The 20872-nt window shown below is 42.8% G+C and overlaps 2 protein-coding genes across 2 annotated transcripts; one reads left to right on the forward strand and one right to left on the reverse strand.

Moving 5' to 3' along the window:
* Positions 1-61: 61 nt before the first annotated feature.
* On the reverse strand, positions 62-1505 carry c14h14orf119 (chromosome 14 C14orf119 homolog). Its single transcript, XM_040143863.1, has 2 exons — positions 743-1505; positions 62-641 (listed from the first exon to the last, which is right to left on the reverse strand). Exons 1-2 carry the CDS (start codon positions 1046-1048, stop codon positions 468-470), a joined length of 480 nt encoding a protein of 159 aa, XP_039999797.1. The 5' UTR covers positions 1049-1505; the 3' UTR covers positions 62-467.
* Positions 1506-1719: 214 nt separating this feature from the next.
* On the forward strand, positions 1720-20766 carry acin1a (apoptotic chromatin condensation inducer 1a). Its single transcript, XM_040143864.1, has 19 exons — positions 1720-1919; positions 3764-3829; positions 4013-4124; positions 4681-4736; positions 4926-6532; positions 6671-7727; positions 9280-9435; positions 9700-9785; positions 13476-13533; positions 15628-15667; positions 16137-16279; positions 16430-16573; positions 16684-16879; positions 17424-17569; positions 18406-18513; positions 18632-18739; positions 18823-19129; positions 19217-19317; positions 19437-20766. Exons 1-19 carry the CDS (start codon positions 1782-1784, stop codon positions 19782-19784), a joined length of 4977 nt encoding a protein of 1658 aa, XP_039999798.1. The 5' UTR covers positions 1720-1781; the 3' UTR covers positions 19785-20766.
* Positions 20767-20872: the final 106 nt, after the last annotated feature.

Raw genomic sequence — 20872 nt, forward strand, 5'->3', positions numbered from 1 at the left:
CTGTTATAACTGCTATTGAATGGTTAAGACAATAAAAACACAGCAAATATACAACAATGCATTTCATTTAGTATTTTATGTGTAAAAAAGGACTGATCCTCTAGTCCATGTCATTCCAGGTGTTTTAATTAACAGGCCCGGTACAGGAAAAAAGCTTGTTAATTTATTTTTCTTACACCCAGACGTGCCTGTTTATTTAACCCGTTTCATATAATATGTATATGCATAATATGTATAATTGTATAATATTTGATGCACCCCTGAATGATCCAGTGCAGGATGAATGAACATTTCTGTTCTTAATATGAAATGGTTTACCTTCAACATTAAGTCCCATCAGTTACACTAACATTTCTCCAAAAAAAAGAAAAGAGAACTATCTCAGATCTAATACACATGCCCATCCAGGTCACCTCTAACACATTTTGTTATTATAGCTTGCTTTTCTATCACAATGCAGACATTCCTCAGTCTCTTCCTGCTGTACCGGCCACACTGCTGTAAAAGTGGGCAACAAACACTGGATCCCGTTCCTCCAACATGTGCAGGAAATGATTCCTTTCCTCTTCTCCCCAAGACTCAAACCACTGGGTCCACAGGCGCAGCTGGCATTCAAAGATGTTTGGTAGTCGGTCTTTAACCTTGTCAAGGTGCAAACGGAGAAAAGTAGTTGTTAAATGTCAGAAATGACACAATATCACTCTCTGGAGCATGTGTTTAGAAGTGAAAGTGCAGGGAGTACCTGAAGAGTACTGAGTGAATCTAGAAGGGTACACACTTTCCCGGGCACAGCTTTCCCAAGCAGGTCCTGCAAGAAGCGCTCCCTCTGAGTGGCGGTCCAGCCCTGGAACCAGCTCAGGACACACCGCTGCTCCTGGAGGGTAACATAGGAGATGGGCTCCGGCTCTCCAACTTGACCCGCACTTGGAGAAGCGCAGGACAGGTTCTCAAGGCTGGGGGGGCTGGCTACACCCTGGGGAGGTGATGGAAAGTCCTCCGGACTGGGAGTGCAGCAGCCGGTAACACCGGTCCAGTGTTGTGTTGCCATGGTCGGTGAGCACTCTGTTAGTCCTCTGAGCCTGGAGTGAATGCTACACAGAACACTTTGGGTCTGGGGCTGTCAGTTGGCTGCTGTTACTGCAACAGATTTAAGCCTTGACAGACATGACCGAACCGCTAAACCTTTGGAAACAGGTTGGTTTCAACCTGAGCAAAACCAGCTACTCCTTTTGTCGTAGGTAATCAGAAATTCCTCTGGGCTGGGTAACGTTATGTAGCTTAGCATACATCTAAGCAACGCCACCGTCGGAGTCTGAATTTAAAGTCAGCATCACAATTAACACTAACTGCTCTTAACATAAACGATTGTGTGTACCCATGTTTGTTTTTTTTAAACGTAGAGTTAAATCACCTTATTGTTTGCGTGACTGACGTGCAGCGATGTTGAGCGAGAGTCGCACTAAATCTCATCAACAAATATATACAGGGAGAGTGCGCAGTTAACTTGCTTTGTTGTTGTGTAGGGAATCAAGCTTGCGCAGATTTTGCGCAAGGTTCGTCGTTGGCTTAATAAAAAGATCAAAACCATAATTAATTTAAACTGTATAAAACAAATACATTTAATAGTACTGGTTGTAAATTTCATTTGTACTGGGCGTTAAATGTTGAGAAACGTTTTATTTATTTGATATTTTATTGGGGGGGAAGTCGTCGACAATGACGTCGGGTGGAGGAAGGCGTTGCTCGTCGCTCTCTCTGGGAACTGACTAGAGAAACGGAAAATGGCCGATCTCGAAGACGTTACGCTGGACGGGAGACCGCTCCAGTCCCTTCGAGTAGCGGATTTAAAAGCTGCTCTTGAGGAGAGAGGACTCTCGAAAAGCGGGCAGAAGAATGCTCTTATTAAAAGACTCAAGGGGGTGAGTTCTGCTGCTAAATACGGGGCCACGGTTGCTGTGAGCTAACGTTAACGAGGAGACGGGCTGATGCTCTCCTCAGGGCCGACAACTGGGTATCGTTACTGCTGAGCAGCGTAGTAGAGTTGTCGAGGTTGACGACCACGAGTCAACTGAAAAAATCGTCGATTGCACTACGCCGTGGTTGAGCAGTTTGTTTGCCGTGCAGCAGTATACCAACCGTAGCAAGACCGGGACTTCCGACAACTTAGTGGCTAATTTCAAAGTGTGTGATAGGGTTATGTTGTCCTGTTAGCTTGTTAGCTCCCCTGGCTAACGCTGTGAGTTGAGTGGTGGCCTTAGTGACTGGCTTGCTGCTGTGTACGTTCGCGTTAACGGTGTCTGTCCCAAGCACTGCATGAGTTTAGCCGGGAGAGTGACGTTACAGCAGCTATTTAATTGCTCGACAACTTTAATCAGCCGTCGACGGATGCATACTTGACGATAACGAGGTTTATTTTAATCGACAGATTTTGCTGTCTTCCGCCACATATTGGAATAGTTTTGCTCAGAAACGTACCCCAGGCCCATGAGCTGCTATAGGTCCCGTACGAGCCAGTTTGTTTACATTGCGACAGGTATTAAATATTATCTACTCTACCGCGAAAGTTGGGCCATTCTTTTTTTTTTTTTTTTTTTTTTAAACCTGGTAGTAAGAAGGCAGCAATTGATGTTTACATTTGCTTCTGCACGTTAAACGTTTTCTATCCCACTGTGGCGTTATGTCACCCCTGTCTCATGTTTGAAATCTGAACACTATGTTGTTCATTTAAAGACATATAACTTGTTTCTACATTGTCTGTTCCCAGCTTAAGCACTGTAGAAGTCCCTGTTAAAATGTGGAAGTTCTGATTGCACAGTTGTTTACAGTTGAGGCCTACTGCCTCCAAAGGCAAGCCACTGAACTCGAATAGTAACATGTTAATTATTGGTTATATAAGTTATCAGAAATGTATGGGGCATTGGTAAGATTGGATATTGTATATTGAAATACTAACATACAGAATGTAGCAATATGGAAATGTAGAATTAATCTAATCGAATTAATCTAATATAGTCAAAAATGTTGAGGTTATACCATTATTGAACATTGAATTTTTTTTTTTTAATTTTTAAAATTTGTATTTATTTTTTTATAGTCTAGTATGTGGGATGCAGGGTGAAATACTATAAGCAGCAGAGTAGGACGGCTGGCAGTGGAAGTAGCATGGCTAACAGTAGTTGTCAGGACAGAGATAGAGGAAAAAGACAAAGTTTTTTTATTAAAAATATGTAAAATTTAAACAGAGTTAAGTATAGCAGCCTCTGGTTGAAACCCTGCCCACATTATTCTCAGTCTGCGTTGCTTCCCACCACGGCCTGCAAGATGACTTGCCTATTAGAGTCTGATTTAACATTATGACCTTTACCATGTTACTTGCTTGCTTCTGACCAGGGAACTTTGTTGTATGCCATCCTCCTCTTTTTCTCCACAAGTTACTGGTTGCTCTCTACTTTAAACTGCATTGAATGCCAAAGTCTCCCAACATCAATTTTCTCAGAAAGAGAGGTAATGATGATAAATAGCATTTTTCCCATCTATGCTGAAGGCATGCTAAGGCCCACAGAGACTCGCAGTACTTTTCAAAGGATGAAAATGTTGGCAATAAAAATGAAAATGTTTACAGAATACATCACACAGTAACTAGGTTGATGTAAATGACCCAGATATTAACGTTCAAAAGCAACAGTGCTGGCTCCAACAACTCTGATGTAATACCTGCCTGTTATTTACACTGAATGAATAAAGTCTCTTGTCTTAATAACAGGCTCTTATGCTGGAGAATCTGCAGAGGACCTCCACCGCTCACATTGGACTGCAACCAAACTCTCAGGTAAGTGTCTCCAATATGCTTTTATTTTCATTTCAAAGGCTGAAGCCTCTACACATGTAATGACCCCTTACATATAAATGACAAAATGTGCATTAGCACGATTCTCGTAAATGTCTGCAAAAAGAATGTGCAATTGGTCTTGAAGACTTGTAGCCTATTTTTTAATGGTCTCTCTGAATTTAGATTGGGGAGGAAATGAGCCAAAACAGCTTTATCAAGCAGTATCTGGCTAAACAACAGGAGCTCCTGAGGCAGCGTTTGGAGAGGGAGGCTCGCGAAGCATATGAAACAAATGGTAAGTCTTGTTAGAGTCCCCCACTGCAAATGAGCAAGTTACTGCAGTGTTTCCCACAGGTTGAGAATTTACTCTTGGTGGTGGGTGGCGCGGCGTGTGACCGACGTGCATGCAGAGACTCACTCGGTTTAGAGGGGGAGAGTGTAACCCAGGTTATTTTCTGTAGCTTTAGTTTACAGATTTCCCCTAAATGCCTCACATGTAGTCTATCGATAGACTCTACAATTTACCGATGTTCCCTAAGCGCTGGTAGACGCTAGCTAGGCAGCTGCACACAGAAAAGCCTCTACTCCCTACTCAGTCACTGCAGCACACACAGCTCAGACAGGCATGTGGCCAAAAATGAGTTAGTTTGAAAAGATTGGAATAAGGCGTTATAATGTAGGATTAACTTAAATTGAAACCAAGTGATTTTTATGTACCTGGGATGGTCATAATCTACCTTTTGTGGGCTGCTCAAGTGGAGCCTATGTATGGGAAACGCTGTACTGTACTCATCTTTGGTCATTATGTGAAACATTTTTGTGATTTTGTTTATTTGACTACTGTACAACAGAACAAGAGGACCACGCAGAAGTTAACAATAGTACCTCATGTCCTCCTCAAGCCCAGGTAGGACATCACTCTGTTTTTTTTACCTATTGCAATTGGTCACATTTTCTAATCTTTCTGTCTTGAGATTCTCTGTGCTCTGAAAGGTGTTGCACATTTGGTAAGATTTGTGCCAAACCGTTTACATTTAAGAAAACTGGCATAGTGCTATGACAAAATAAGTCTCAGCTCCCTTTCTGTTCTCATCAGGATGTCACACCAGTACTGGCTGAGCAGCACAAGCCACCTGGCCCCTCTGGTGGAGAGGGATTGTTTGGTGCAGGGAATGAGGGAGAGGGTAACAGGAACCAGGAGGCTGACATGTCTGGTCCTCCTGCGTCTGGCTCTGTGGCCATGCGAGGTGGTGAACACCGGCCGGAGAGGGGTTCTGCATCCAGCGAAGTTGCAGCTGACAGCGATGATGAGGATAGCGAGGATGGAGAGGAGGATGGTGACGATGATGATTGGGATAGCAGTACTCGGAGGAGAAGCCTCAGAGAGCCAGCCAGAGTGCCCACGACCAGAGAGAGGTCTGGGGCATCCTGTCAACCACAGCAGCAACACATCCCCTCCCTTTTGTCTCCTCAGCTCCGCCAGCCAACACCTCCCCCCTCCCCACCTCCAGAGTTGTCATTCCCCCTGCCTGACACCCCTAAACAGAGCCCCCCTAGTCCAGATGTAGCCGCAGCTAGGCGCTCACCCAGTACCTCCAGCTCCGGTTCCTCCAGCAGCGGCAGCCGCAGTAGCAGCCCAGAGCCGCAGAGGAGTGGACATGCCGAACGCAAGCCCGGCCCGCTGACCCTTCTGGCACGTAAAATGGAGTCGGAAGGTGCTTTCTCTGGAGCAGGTTGGCACGGCGGCGATGGGGAAGGCGATAGGCAGGATAGCAGTTCACCTTCAGCTACATCGTTTCCTGGCAGAGGGCCTCCAGAGTGTCTGGTATCTGCCATCACTCACACAGCCAACACTGCAGGCCATGTGCCATTTCCCATGATTCCAGGCACAATCTTGGGTGTCACAGGAGCACATTCGGCCCATATTCAAGTACCTGTGAGTGTGCTCAAGGCCACTGCAACAGAAGAGAGGGATAGAGAGAGGGATTCTGAAATAGAAGTAGAAAAGGCTTTAGAGTTGGAAAGGCAAGAGAAGCAGAGAAAACTTGAGCAAGAATGCGCAATGGAGGTAGAACAGGAAAAAGCTCTTGCACTAGAGAGGGAGGAAAAGCAGAGAGCTTTAGAGAAAGAGAGAATTGAGCGACAGCAGGCCTTAGAAAGAGAAGAACGAGAAAAAGCTTTACAGCGGGAGCGAGAACTTGCTCTCGAGCGAGAAAGGCAGGAGAGGGAACTAGCTTTGGCTAAAGAGAGGGAGGAGCGAGAGCAAGCCTTAGCACGAGAGAGGGCCCTGGAGGTGGAAAGGCAGAAGGAGCTCGAAAGAGAGAAGGCCCTGGAGCAAGAACGTTTACAGAGAGAAAGAGAGGAGAGGGAGAGGCGTGAGAGAGAAGAAACGGAGAGAGCAATGGAGCTAGAAAGAGCCAAGGCTTTGGAGAGGGAAAGGGAGAAGAGAGAAAGGGCTCTTGAGCTAGAGAGGGAGAGAGCTTTGGAGGCTGAGAGAAAGGAGAAGGAGAGGATTGAAAAAGAGAAGGCTTTGGAGCAGGAAAGGTTGGAAAGGGAAAAAGCCTTAGAGCAAGAGAGAATAGAAAGAGAGAGAGCCCTGGAGCAAGAGAGACTAGAAAGGGAGAGAGCCTTGGAGCAAGAGAGAATAGAAAAAGCTCTACAGCAAGAACGGTTGGAGAGGGAGAGAGCTTTAGAGCAAGAGAGGTTGGAGCTTGAGAGAAAGGAAAAAGAGAGAATTGAAAGAGAGAAAGAATTGGAGCGAGAGAGGAAAGGGAGAGAGCCTGGAGCGAGAGAGGAGAAAGAGAGGAGGCAGGAAAGGGAGAGAGGATGGATGGAGAGGAGGATGGAGAAGGAAAGAGCTGAAAAGGAGAGGAAAGAGAGGCTAGAGAAGGAGAAAGCTCTAGAGCAGGAAAAACTTGAAAAGGAGAGAGCATTTGAGAAGGAGAGAGCTCTGGAGAAAGAGAGAGAAAGGGCTCTCGAACGTGAAAGATTAGACAAAGAGAAAGCCATGCAGAAAGAGAAGGATGAGCAGGAGAGGGCAGTGGAACAGGAGAAAGAGAGAGCTAGGATGGCTGAAAAGGAGAGGGAGAGTCACCTCCCTCCATCCAAACGTGGCCGTGAGATTGGTCTCACACTCCTGCCCACTCCTCCCCCCCTCTCCACAGGACCAGCTAGAAAATCATCGACAGAGGCAGGAGAGCAGGAAGATGTCCATGCTCCAGTGTCCCGGAGTGAAACGCAAGCAGCAGAGTCCGGTGCACCCATGTCACCAACACCTCTGTCGCCACAGTCCTCGTTCAAGAAGTTCCGGTTCTTAAGGGACTCTCCAATTCAGCCCCAATCTTCCTCCACTTCCATGGTTATCAAGCGGCCCTCGACCTTCTCTGATACCCCCGAGCCTCAGGCCTCACCTGTCTTCTCTCCCACCAGTGTTGGGGAACGACAGCAGGAACAACACCAGCCCTCCACTGAACAGGAAGATCCACAGATGCAGAAAAAACAGGAGGTTATTGCTGGGCCACCGGGATCTGTTAGGATCCAGTCTGAGAAGGAGAAAACTTCTGGCACCAAACTGAGCCAGAGTTCCACAAAAGAAGGGGCCAAAAGCCTTGTATCAGAGGACAAAGAACCGGCAGTTTCAGTGATGACTGAACAGGCTGCCAAGGAATCCATCAAAAAAGCTAAAGAAGTGGATGAAAGCAAGGGTCCTTTAAGCCCAGTGGATGCTGCACAGCGAAAGGGAAGAGATGCCGAGAAGGAAGAGAAAAAAATGAGACAAAGATCATCGTCTAATGATTCCTCTTCCTCAGAATCAGATTCTGAGTCCTCATCATCTCGTTCCTCTAGGTCATCCACATCTTCTCAAGAGGAAACCTCCTCCAGCTCCAGAGGTAGAAGGGTAAGTGGTCTAAAAGGAACGTCTGTCTCTCTGTCCTTGACATACACTGCTTTCCATTGAATCACATTAGATGAAAGTTTTTGTTTTTGTTTTTTAGACTGATTAGCAGAAATAAAAACTATTAACGTAAAGTGAAATCAAATCTATACAATTTACATAAATTAGATAGAAAACATATAGTTCACACCTTGTTTAAACATCATCATCATCATTGGTTTGTTTTTGAAAAAGGTATAATAAATTGTATGCATATAACAACTGTAATACATGTGGGACAAGTGTTCTCCAGGACATTGCTTCCATCCATGCCAGTGTTTCCAGCAGATGGAAGTATGTTGAATCTCCATGCAGTTTGGATAACTGCAGCATTTAGCATGGTAGCCATTAGCTACCATGATCAGAGCCCATGATGTAGGCAAAGTGTGAAAGTTTTTCATACAACCAGAATGGACCATTTAAAGGTGTTACAGGGACTTGGCTATGTTTATTCATCTGCAACTGATCCCTGTGTCTGCAGTTTTTTACGCACAATGGCCGTCAGCTGTGCATAATATTGCCTTATTTATCAATTTGTCACTCACGTCATTATCACAGCAGGTGCTATCTGGTGATAAGGTGATATCTTCAGATATCTTCGGGAGTAGTCTGTCTATTGCTTTTCACCAAATCTGTAGTTTTCAGGTGTGTTAAGCACTCAGCTGAGCATTCATCTCTAATTGGGCAGGTGTTTCCTGAAAAGGCCACTATTAGGAAAGGAGAGAATGCCTATTATTGTTTAGTGACATTTAAAGTTCATTTTAAACTAGCTTTTATGTTTTTATCTGAGTATTTGATTTGAAATAATTTCACCTCAGAATATCTAAGGTCACTGAAATGGTTTAATATAACAATACCAACCAAAGTGGCAACATTAATTGGCATAGTGGTCCTATTTCTGTGTTGGAAATGGAGATGTTTGGTGTGGGTGCATCCTATTCTGTAAAATAGCATCAGCTGGTTCAGGAGCTGTGGGATTGGTTGCAACTCCTGCATGTCACAAGACATTTGCATGAAGGTAAAACTTTCTTAGCCCACCATGAGCATTGCTGCCCATTTGAAACTTTTTCACTGGCCCTTTCGAGGGAAATGTCCTGGCTCTTATATCTGTATTTCTGAACGCACCATAAAGCTACTGGTGATACAGACTCATCACTTAGTGGCTTTTAATGTGAAGACACCTCTGAGGGTGTGTTGACCGTGCAAGGATCACTAACAAGAGTTGCATAAGTACTCTGTAGTTTTTATAGCTAAGCGCTGTTTGTAATTTAGGCATTTGTGTACAATACCAGTAACACTGCATGTAAAGTTGTGCTTGTTACATGTAAGTCAGATGATGGCGTATCTTCTCTCAGATTAGGATATGGCAGAAATTTCACCGAAAAGCAGGTGGTTTCAGCATTTCTTTTCAGTGGCTCTGTTTATATCAAGGCTGTATTACCATAGTAGAATCAAAGCAGGTTTTGTTTGTTTTTTGATGAGTGCATAAAATGTTCTTCTTTTGTCTGTGTCTTAGGAGGTGAAACCTGAAAGAGATTCATCACCACAGCGCAGGGTGACAGTAGAGGCTCAGGCTGAGGGTTTAAAGGAAATCCCAAAAGCCTCCTCTCGCAAAACAGAGATGTCAGCAGAGAAGAGTAACACAACTGCTGATGGAGACAGTCAAACCAAGGTCAGCTGCTTATAAGTTGACGCAGCACCAGATTTGTTTTAACGTCTGTGACAACATGTGTATTCACATCTTGCGTAAAAAATCTCAATTTTTAGGAAAATGGGTTTACCTTAAATCAAGTTATGCTACAGAAAAATCTCATGATGGGTTTATATCTTCCATTTATTTTCCCTTTGGTTGTGTTACCCTAACTACCTCAATGACTTTGACTTATAGTACATCTTTCACATCTTATTCCATTTCTTTGCCCTTTTCAATCACCAGAAACCTTTCATTGAAGCTCCAACCCAAGAGGGGACACAAAGAAAAAGAAAGGACAGTGAGGAAGAGGAGGAAAAAGACGAACAAAGGTCTGGTTTTCAGTCTTGGTCTTGGTCTCTGAAACACATCCTATACTATATATTGTCCATGTGCGTCAGTTACTCAAGTGAATGAAATTGTGTCCTTACAACACTTAAAAGGCACTTATTATGCTCATTCCCAGCTCTATATTTTTATTTTGGGACTCCGCTAGAGAAGCTTTGCATGATTCAAAGTTCAAAAAAAGTGTATATTTATCTCAAACTGCCTGTTATTCAGCCCCTCAGTTGAGCCTCTGACAGGCGATATTAGCTCAGGCCTCCTTAAAAGGCCTCCTTAAAAGCCCACGTTCTTCTGATTGGCCAAACATCCAGAAGCCTGTTAAGGGGTAGTGCACCCAGAGCTTGTGAGCACCCCCCCCCCATCCTCTTAAGGGTGTGGAGGTTCTGAAAGCATATTGTAAAACTAAGTAACTAGCAACTAAAACTAAGTAACAGAACATAATTGATAGGAAATGGCAACGTGTAAAATCCATCCATACATGTTCAACCCTGAAGCCGATCTGGAATATGAGAGTTGGACAGCACAAACAACTACAGCAACAAAGATTACAGCAGGATGTCTCTGTTCGGTAAATAGTACACCCATTACCTGCTTATTGTATGATGTAATGGTGGATTTGGTCTTTCAATCACAATTCATGTACATGTGGGAAATGCACTAAAATGCCAACTGAAGTGGAAAACATCTGCTGTCAGGAAATACAAAAGCTAACACTGCGTGTAAAATGTTATTCTGATGTCACCAAACAACCATTTAGTGAACCCGCACCATGCATGAGCGAAGTCAGCTCGTCCCAGAAGTAGTTAGAAACCACCGGAAACCTAGCGTTGATAGGAGTCTGATGCCTGAGCTTTTGTTTCACGGGGATTACTTTTACATACGTTTACCTCAATATTTGAAACTTCTGCCACGTTTAATACGAACATCTGACATTGTAACATTATATATATGACAGAAAATAAGGAAAAGCATAACAGATCCCATTGAAGTCTGCAGCAGGGTTTCTAGTGATAGTCAAGTTCTATTGGACTCAATAGAGTTTGTAGTCAATATAGTCAGCAGTGCAATCTTCAGCTGTTCAAGGTCTAGTCATGAAACATCGGTTCTATAGAAGTTTAAAGCAGGCAGAGGTTCTACTTTTTTGATGAACTGCTTTAATAACTTCATGTTTGTGAAACAGTTTTATGAAAGGTGGTTTAGTTTTGCCAGAAATCATTTGGTTTACAGTATTTTCACATCCATTCAGTGTATTTTGTATCTGATTCATTGGTGTTGTCAGTCCCTGCCTCTTCCCTCAACAGACCATATTTGAAGACCATATCTAGCAATATACGAACCTGCTTGCATCCCTTTTATGAAAAAATATTTATACCAAATATGATTATTTCCTTCCAGAATCATATCACAGGCAACGGTTGTTCTGCATGTTTTGTTCAAGCTAAGGAAACATAACATTTCATTTTGTTGTGCCGTGATTGTCAAAAAATTCAGTACTCGCATTGCAATCTCATTACAGGACCTGCTTCCAATTCTTCTTTTCAAGATGCAGTACTCTAAATATGAACTTTTGTGGCATTCTATTGACACTATTCTTATAAACAGGAGTTGATGGAATCATGCTGAGGGCATTTTCTTTTTTCAGATTTTTTAAAACTTTGCTTAACACTTGCGTATCATTTAAATGAAAACATACTCACTGGATGTGCAAATGTAGACGTTCTTTCCATAAGTGACCTCATAAGTCCAAGGGTGATTAGCAAATTGCTTCCTATTGGACAGAAGCCGTTAAACCGGTCTGTAATCACAAAACAAAATGAGCGTGGTCCAAATGATAACTGGACTGTTTAAGATGGGAATAAAGTTTAGTTTGCAGCTGAGTTAAGGTTTTAACTTTACAAATGAGGTCAGTTAAGTGTTCCAGTTAAGAAGCAGGTGTGTGAATAAGTATTAGGAGTATTCAGTTGGAGGGATATTTTCCCAATTCTATAGTTGACATATTAAATATCAACTCCACATTGGCATGTAGAATTACCACTCTATACTGCTTAGGCTTATCAAAACCCCCAGAAAAATCAAGAAGTGTTGTTTACATGGCTTCCCTTTAATAGTCACCAGACCACAGTGCCACTGAACATCTCTGGGGCTCCCAGAGGATACAAGTGTAATGTGGTTTTTAAAAAATGGAATCAGTTGCAGACTTTTCTGCATATTGTTTTAAAAAACTCTTGACTGAATACATATTTTTACATTATTTAATTAATAATCAAACGGAAAAAAACTCATTGGTGGTGGAGTCACACTTATTTATCTTGTTCGTATGAAACCGCTTGACAGTGTAAAATGTAATGCTAATTTTGTGGTCATTGTATGTCAATGTTTCTTGATAATGTCATAAGATCATATGATCCCACGCCATAATACCCTTAGAATCTACATGTTTTGTGAATACAATACAAATACAGCGGTATCATAAGAGATGTCGGGTATTGAATTTCCCATCAGGCGATTGATGAGACTGCCTTGAAGCCAGTGTGGCTGAGAAGATGCGGGTCCTTTTTATACATGATCATTTTTTTCATTCGTTGCAACATGGCTGTGCTCCGTCGAGGGTCTTAGCTGCCGATGCCGGCCTGTGGTTTTCCATACAGCGGCTCAGTTAAACAGCAGGCGAGGCTTTGACCGTCGCAGGTTTTTGTTGACAGCCGGTGCGGACATGAGTGTGTTCAGAGAAGAGTAATCTCTGGTGAGAGGGAGATAGGAGGGAGGGAGGAGAGGCGGCCCGTTGCGACGCAGTCGTTTTAGCAGCAGTCGCAGCCTGTATGCTGCGTTTTAACCGAGCACGCTTCGTCTCTATGCCATGAAGTTCCCTCAAGTCAATTTAGTGGGAATGAGCGGACGTGCTCACGCGTGCGCGCTTGAGGATGGCATGACAACGTGAGGCGCGTGCTCATCGGTTAGGTACTGTGTGTCTGTCGTTGAGCGTTTGGTCCGGTCTGAGCGGACTCAGCAGGTCTGAAGGAGGACTGCGGTGGCTGTGCATTCCTTGACTCCTCTCCTCGGCTCAGTTGTTTGAGAAAATTAAGAGCATCGCATTAGTGAAATGACAAAGTGACTGTGTTCAACCGCGCGAGATGCGTTCAAGGCGCAGTTAGTTTAGCATCTCCTGGTTGCTGTTTGTGTGTTTCAGTGGGATGGTTTCAGCTGACCACATTTTTTTAATACGTGTTTTTTTTTTTTTTAACTATGCCTTATGTTTTTTAATAAAGGAAATTATTATCTATATTTAGGGATGCATGATGTAAAATGTAGTTTAAAGGAAAATAGTAATGCTATGCAAGTAAATTTAATATGAATTTTCCCTTTTAAATTAAATTATGTGTACGTCATGTAATTGCTGACCAATTACCCACACATACAATAATAATTTGGATTGCATACCAATATTTTGAGAGAGATTATCTATTGCTTCTCTCAAATTTTTTTATTACGATTTAATCTGAGTTAAATGTTATTTGAAGTGATATTGGCATATTAAAAGTTCATATTCTGCTTTTTCCTTGGTATTGCCTGTTTTTAAAAATAGATGAAAAAACACATTTTTTCTCATTACTTCCCCCTAACAGTCTTCTCATCTGTTCCCTCTTTTCCTGTTCATATCTATTTTTCACACTACGCAGGCAGGTGAAGGAGACTGCCATGGCAGATCCAGAGAAGCTTCTAGAGACCAGCGAGGAGGTAAGGCACCTTGAGAATCACGAATCATCTTGGTCCTCAAAGCTGCCAGTAGCTGAGGACTTAGATGGATGGATCCATTTGAGCCTTTATTGTTGCATCTCTGTGATAGGCACATAGTTTTTGTTAACCTCGATACAATACACTATAGGTCATTTGATTATAATTCTGTATTCATTGTTGGAAATCTTTGCTTTGCATTTAAAAATATATCAATTGGATGTCTTAATGAGCCCTTTTCACAAGTGTTTGAATGTGTGTAGGAAGTTACTTTTTTAATTTGGCTGTTTGTAAAACTTTGTTGGCACTGTTATAGGCAGAAATAGCAAGGGTATTTTCTCACTGTGGCTGATGTTTAAACCCCAAATGATTGCTTTGTTATAAAGGTGCTCATGCCTCTTCCATTGCCCCTATTGGTTACCTGCATACTACCTCTGCCACTACTACTACTACTACTACTTCTACTTCTACTTCTACCACTACCGCTACTGCTACTGCTGCACCTGTTCCACTGTCCCCAAGCATCCAGACTTGACCACAGCTAAGCCCCCAAGACTGCACTGCAGAGGGACACCCCTGGCAACAAAGGCTGGTTCATTTTCATGGATATGGTTGGCAAGAGCTATTGATCGGATCAGAAGATTCAAAGAAGGGGTTGGCTCGCCTCTCTTAGCCTTTTATCCACTTATGTGACCTTGCGACAAACGCAACCTGGAGAAGAGACAGCTAAGGAAGTGTGCTCACATCAAGTCAAAGCTACTGCGAAACACTCTCAACAACTGAGTAGTTTTCAGATTGTTTCACTTTGAGACATTTTTAACCCACTTGCAAAGAAATGTGGGACATAATGGACATTTCATTTAACATGGTTGGTGAGCTGTAACATGCTTATGTAACGTGCATACAACAGACATTTTGGATTTTGTTAATCTCTTGGAGTGGGATTCAGATTTCTCCAGCAAATGCCCCTCTCGGATACTAAATAACTCTTCAAAGAGACCAAAGCTTTTATCTGGACTCAATGGGCTTGAGTTTTTATGTGAACTGAAGAAGGGATTGCCATTTAGGTCCCATTCTACATCAGCAATTGCCAGATTTTTGCTACTTTGAGACTCTCAGTATGAAGTTACTGCTCCCCAAATACAACTGAACATTAAATCAGAATTCTGGATTTGTGTGCACAGTGACTATTGACAACACTCGTCATCTGGTCTGCTACTACTTCTACAACTTTAAAAGGACTAATGCCAAAACACCTGAGGATGACTGCTTTGGCCAAAAGCATTTCCAAGCCCCTACCCAAATGAACTATTGAACCCATCCTGCCAGCCAACCAACAGTCAGATTTCCATCCAAACATCTCAGCCACCTTTGATTGGACCCTTGTTGCCTAGATACAGTACATGCAGTCGTGATTGGGCCATTAAACCAGTAAGGATCAGGTGTCAGTGGTACCAGGGAATAAATAGATGTTTACTCAATGTTAAATTTCATACATTTTTTTTTTGGAAAATGCTTAGTTTCCGGTCATACTCTCTGTAGTCTTTGCTGGGAGAAGTAGCCTTTTTTGGAAATTTTTATCTTACTGGTTACTGTGGTTTAATCCAAATTGTTCTCAACCTCTGTTTTATAATAATTTTAGTCTTGGTTGACTTTTACATCTACTTCCTTGAAACGTATAGGATTTAATGTGTCTGTTCAGACACAAAGTTTTTAGCTCTGGAATTTAAACTAGTATTTCCACCAGGTCTTTGTTTGTTTGATAGAGACTGCTACAGTTTACTCTTTAAAAGCTAGTTATATTCAGGAATGTATAAGTGTTGATTATCAATTAATTATGAATGGCACACAGTTAACTTTAACACAAAACAGCACAATTCGGTGCCATCATTAGACTTGAATTTGAAAAAGACCGTGCACAGCAGTTTCTATCATTCACTCTCAGTCCCTATTTGTTCTCCATCCTGTTATTGTTCCACCTTTCCTCCAAACTGTCCTTGACCATTTGGCTCTATGCATGGTGTCAGTGTCTGCCTCTCACCTCCCCCATGTATCTTGGGTTTTTTTTTTTTTTTTTTATATCTTTTTGTGTTTCAGACACCAAAGGCCTTCTCAGCTCGTAAGATCTCTCTTAGCAGTGAGTACACTCTCGCAACTTGCTCTTTTCTTTACCAGCATGTGTAACTGATCAGTAGTTTTGGTTTTGTGTCTTCTCCATCTCATTATATCGGTCGTTTATAATTATGAGTATTTATAATCTTTGGACATGTCATTAGACATAGATGGTGTACTGTAACATGTTTGAAAGAGCAATGGATGGATTGGATATACAGTATATAGATTGCAGTCAAATTAGTTCAAAAAGATTACGTGCAAGTTGGAATTCGTTCAGGCTTGACTTTTTGAAAGAGTGCCAGCCTAATGTGCATTAATTGTATTCTTAGTCTATGGATAAATCTTTAATAATGCAAAAATATGCCACCAAAACACTGTGTTGTGTGCATGACTTCTTGATGTTGTGTCATATATGCTTATACTGGATATGCTGAGTGCCTGGGAATTCATTGAGTTTTATCTGTTTTGTTTGTTTGTTTGTTCCCCCCCAGGCAACAAATTGTCCCCGGGCACTGGCAGTGCAGAGGGTGAGCAGGATTCTGGGGCCATTGCTGGTCGCAAGAGGAGGTGGGGTTCCAGCACAGCTGTCACTGCCAAGAAACCTTCCATCAGCATCACCACAGACTCACTCAAGGTATTTGCAGGATAGTAAGAGTAATATGATGTTGTGGCTGCCAGTAATGCTCTTGGGGATGCATAGATGCACTCTGAGACACTTGCACCGCCTCCGTTCTCTGTGTTGAATGTAGCAGGCATTATCATTATCTGTGTTCTTTGCCCTTAGTCTCTAATCCCGGACATCCGGCCCTGTCTCGGCCAAGAGGCGATAGTGGATCTGCACCCTGAGGAAGCTGCCCTCTCTGGGATTGAGGATGAAGAGAGGGAGCGCTCTGACCAGGACCTTCAGATCCGTCGCACTGTCACCCAGGTCGGTCTACAACTTCCCAGATTAGGAACTGTCGTTACTGTGAAATGTAAAGCGCTCTTCGGGAAAGTCTGAATTTATCTTTTTATTGAGAATCCCTTCCTTTATTGCAGGTGGTGCACTCGGAGAGCCAGGAGAATGGACAGAAAGAGGCAAAGAGGAGCAGACATGAGGACCTGGAGGAGGAAGATCTACAGGGAGACAGAGAAAGAACAAGGGTGCATGAAGAGAAAATGGATACCTCATTTCCTCAAGCAGTGGAAACCGAATCACCATCACATACCAGCCATGATGTAGAAATCAACACTGGTAATAAAACCATCACAAAATGGTCTTTATCTAGTTAGATATTTGCATTTAGTAGCTAAGTGTCCAATTACTTTTGAACCCCTAAAATTTTGGCATTATGTGTTTAAAGGGTTATATCTCCCACACAGTTCTCTCTGTATTAATGTAAACCTACTCAAATGAAAGCTGAGCCTTGGCACGTTAATGTAGTATCAATTATTTTATTTCAAATTGAATACGCTGAAGCTCAGAGTCAGAAGAACAAAAAAATGTGTAGCAGTCCAAAGACTTCCAGTCTTGACTGTGGTAATTGATTTGACTTTCACAAATCTAGACAATACATAATCTACATATTGTGCTTCACATGCTGCATTAAAATTCAGTTTTCTTCAAAGGCATGGGTAACAGATAGGCCTTGATTTCTGTTATGATGGATTTTTTTTGTTTTGTTTTTGTTGTTATTGAGCGTTTACTTACAAAAGTTGTTCGGAGACCTCAAATGAAAGTGTGAGTCTTTACATTATACGGACTGTTATGCTGACCTTTTCCACTGTCTGTCTCCTAGTGACCCCCAGCGACACCCTCATTCGGCGCTCCATCAGCCAGCAGAAAACAGGCGTTTCCATCACAATCGACGACCCTGTGCGCACGGCCCGGCAGCCTTCACCGCCTCGTGGCAAAGTCTCCAACATTGTTCACGTCTGCAACCTGGTGAGATAATACTTAACTGCTCTACTTTTTGCGGAGCTGTTGTCGTGCATATTTTGCCTCTGGTCACAGACTTTAAGGCTTTCCTAAATAGTGTTGGGGTTTGAAAACATTTGATCCAATCTGAATCCAGTATCAATCTGAATCCAGTTAGGCTGTAGTTAAGCTACAGTACAGTCAGCTTGTTCATAGCAATTAGCCTAACAAGCTTGCTTTGGTTAACACAAACCGGTGGTGGATGGGAAACTGGGCAAAGCATAGGATATTGCTTTTCTCCAAGTTTATACTTGTGTAATTGGTGTCTTGATAAATTACTCTTATTAGGTTTTTACTCGCAAACGTGTTATTGAACATACAGAAACAAGCATAATTCTTGTCAGCTCCAGTAATGTCGTTCATTTATTGTCATGATGGAGGCCCAGTGTATCATTATGGCTCTCCCTTGTGTTTTTAATAGGTTTTGGATGTCGGTAGCGTGGTGTTCCAAATCCTGACATACTATGTGCAGTATGTCAGGCTTTGGCTACACAGATAATACTGGTTATGGTGTTGCATTTGTTGTTGTCGTTAAAAAATCTAAAATGATACCAGGATTATTCTTTATGTGCTCCACTGACGGTGCAGTTCAGTCACTTCCTTAAAAAATATGTTTAGAAATAGTTTGTTTGTAGTCTTTAATCGGGGTACACTTATTATGCAGTTTTTATTTTTCTTGAATTATGTGTATATATTTCACCTTTGTTATATACAGTATGTATTCAAATATGTATTATGTATTTTTGCTCATACTATTATTTGTTTTGTAACTGCTCTGTAATAGTTTGTTAATTGTATTTTAGGTGAGGCCGTTCACTTTGGGGCAGCTTAAGGAGCTGCTCGGAAGAACTGGCACCCTGGTGGAGGAGGGCTTCTGGATTGACAAAATCAAGTCTCACTGCTACGTCACTGTAAGTTACTTCAAGCATGTGCTTTATCTGATAGGGGACCGTAACTCATAATCAGTTCTTTGGCCTGTGGAAGGGTTTTCTCTGTCTCATGGAGCCATCGTCTTCTCCCTGTGTCTAGTACTCCAGCTCAGAAGAGGCTGTTGCCACACGGGCAGCTCTTCATGGAGTGAAATGGCCTCAGAGCAACCCAAAAGTCCTTAGCGTGGACTTCTGCCAGCAAGATGAGGTAAGACCTTGTTGCTATCAGTGAGTTTTTCGTCTCTCACAATGCTCAGCCATCTGTAGCCTGAGATTATCTCTGCTTTGTAGCTGGACTTCCACAAAGGCTTGGGTGCAGCCGACCGACCCGGAGCAGAGGAACAGGCGCCTGGCTCTGGCCGTGGTCGAACATCAGGCCTGCCATCTCTCCTCCCTGAGCGTGACCAGTGGGCTGAGCGTGAGCGTGAAATGGAGCGTCGGGAGAGGGCCCGAGCAGAGCGGGAGTGGGATCGTGACAAGGTCAGAGAGTTTGGGAAACCTGGAGAAGAGAAGGACGGGGGTCCTAGGAGGTCACGCTCTCGAGAGAGACGACGTAAGGAGAGGGGAAAGAGCAAGGAGAAGAAGACTGAAAAGAAGGGTAAGACATGCAGACATGGGATAAGACTGTATTTACATTAGAATTAAAATAGCTTGTGTTTAATATTGTGTCTGATATCTCTGGCAGAGAAAACTGCTGAGGATCCCCCTGCAAAACTGCTTGATGACCTGTTCCGCAAAACTAAAGCAGCTCCTTGCATATACTGGCTTCCACTTACAGAGGAACAGGTGAGACACCAGTTTATGCTGATTGCTTGCTGATTTAATGCATAACTAAAGTACATGACCTAAATATCTAATTAAAGTAAAGTCTCAAAATCTCATTCTGTGCACTTTCTTCATTTTAGTTTGTTCAGCGAGAAGCTGCCAGAGCAGAACGGATGAAGGAGCGTGAGAAACGGAGGAAGGAGCAAGAAGAGGAGGAGGAGAAAAAAAGGGAAGAGGAGCGCAAGGAGAGGATGAAAGCCGCAGGTGGCACAACAGGAGACCGGAGTGAGGGTGAGAAGGACAAGGACAGAGACAGAGAGAGGGAAAGAGAAAGAGACCGAGGTAGAGACAGAGACAGAGAAAGGGACAGGGAAAGAGAGAGGGAAAATGACAAACGCAGGGATGGCTACCGTAGGCCGGGTGGCAGCGGGGCAGGCGGGGGCCGACGCTCACGCAGCCGCAGCGACCCACGAGAAAGGCGGCGCTAATGGCGAATCAACTGATGGAACTGTCCTAGAGACCACCCTCTTCCATTTGCCTTTCACTACATGTACTTTGTTAAACTAAGACCCAACAGAGGACCAACTGATGTCGTCACCATCTCTCAAATTGTCACCTTTTTTAAAGCACATCTACACCTACACACAGTCATGCTTAAAGGGGACCATGATTTTTTGCAGTGTTGTTTCCCAGAGTGCTGTACGTCTTGCTCCTGTCAAGGTTTGATATATTTTCTTAATAGATTTGCCTCTCTTTTTCTTTGGTTTTTGTTTTGATGGCATAGCAGTATGGCACACTGGGTAATTTTCATTATTTCCCCCAATGTTCCCCACTCTGCCCCAAAGTGTAGGTGACAATTATGATTTGCAAACAATTGTCGTCGCCTCAGTGTTTAACAGCTCTGCAATTTGGATGAGGAATCCTTTTGTTGCTTCATGTAGTCCAAGGCTCTCCTTGCCAGTCCTGCCTAAAGAGAAAACTCAACCCTTTGTGCAGAGGCTCGCATAAATCTGAAAATATTGGAATAGGTGTGTTTGGCATTTTGTACAGACATATAAGAGTAATCAAAATCAAGTCTTTAAATGAGGCAGCTCCTGGGTATTTTTGGACAGGTGTGGAATAACTACTAAAGTAATGCAGTGTTCATCTCTCCCTCTGTTTAGTTAAAGAGATGAGACGATTCTCTGGGAGAGAATCTGTCCGTCGCACCTGAAACAAGTTATGATTATGTCCCTATCATTGATTCTCTTCTTCCTCCCTCCTTTCCTCCTCTTCCTCCAGTTCTCTTACCCTGTAGTGTCCATACAGGCCCAAGAGGGGAGATTGCATTATGAGTTTCTCACCAATGGTTTTAATATTGTTTTTTAATCGTTATTTTATCATTTAGTACAAAGGTTTGTTTTTGTTTTGTTTTTTTTTAATTTCTTCTTTGAGTACGCCTATCAGTGGTGAATGTACAAATAATAAAAATTGAAGTTTGAAATTATTGTGATGTTTCTTTTTCCGTTCTCGTTCCTGATGGAGTTTGTGGTGGAAATTTTTTTACATTGCTCTTGGGGATGACAGATGACACAAA

Source organism: Xiphias gladius, chromosome 14, assembly GCF_016859285.1.
Source record: "Xiphias gladius isolate SHS-SW01 ecotype Sanya breed wild chromosome 14, ASM1685928v1, whole genome shotgun sequence".
Classification (NCBI taxonomy): Eukaryota; Metazoa; Chordata; class Actinopteri; order Istiophoriformes; family Xiphiidae; genus Xiphias; species Xiphias gladius.

Bases quoted from the DNA above. Each gene is read 5' to 3' on its own strand.
- c14h14orf119 (XM_040143863.1), bottom strand. From the start codon at position 1,048: ATGGCAACACAACACTGGACCGGTGTTACCGGCTGCTGCACTCCCAGT. The intron at 642-742 runs GTACTCCCTGCA...CACCTTGACAAG, and splicing joins ATTCACTCAGTACTCTTCAG to GTTAAAGACCGACTACCAAA.
- acin1a (XM_040143864.1), top strand. From the start codon at position 1,782: ATGGCCGATCTCGAAGACGTTACGCTGGACGGGAGACCGCTCCAGTCC. The intron at 18,740-18,822 runs GTAAGACCTTGT...TCTGCTTTGTAG, and splicing joins ACTTCTGCCAGCAAGATGAG to CTGGACTTCCACAAAGGCTT. The intron at 19,318-19,436 runs GTGAGACACCAG...TCTTCATTTTAG, and splicing joins TTCCACTTACAGAGGAACAG to TTTGTTCAGCGAGAAGCTGC.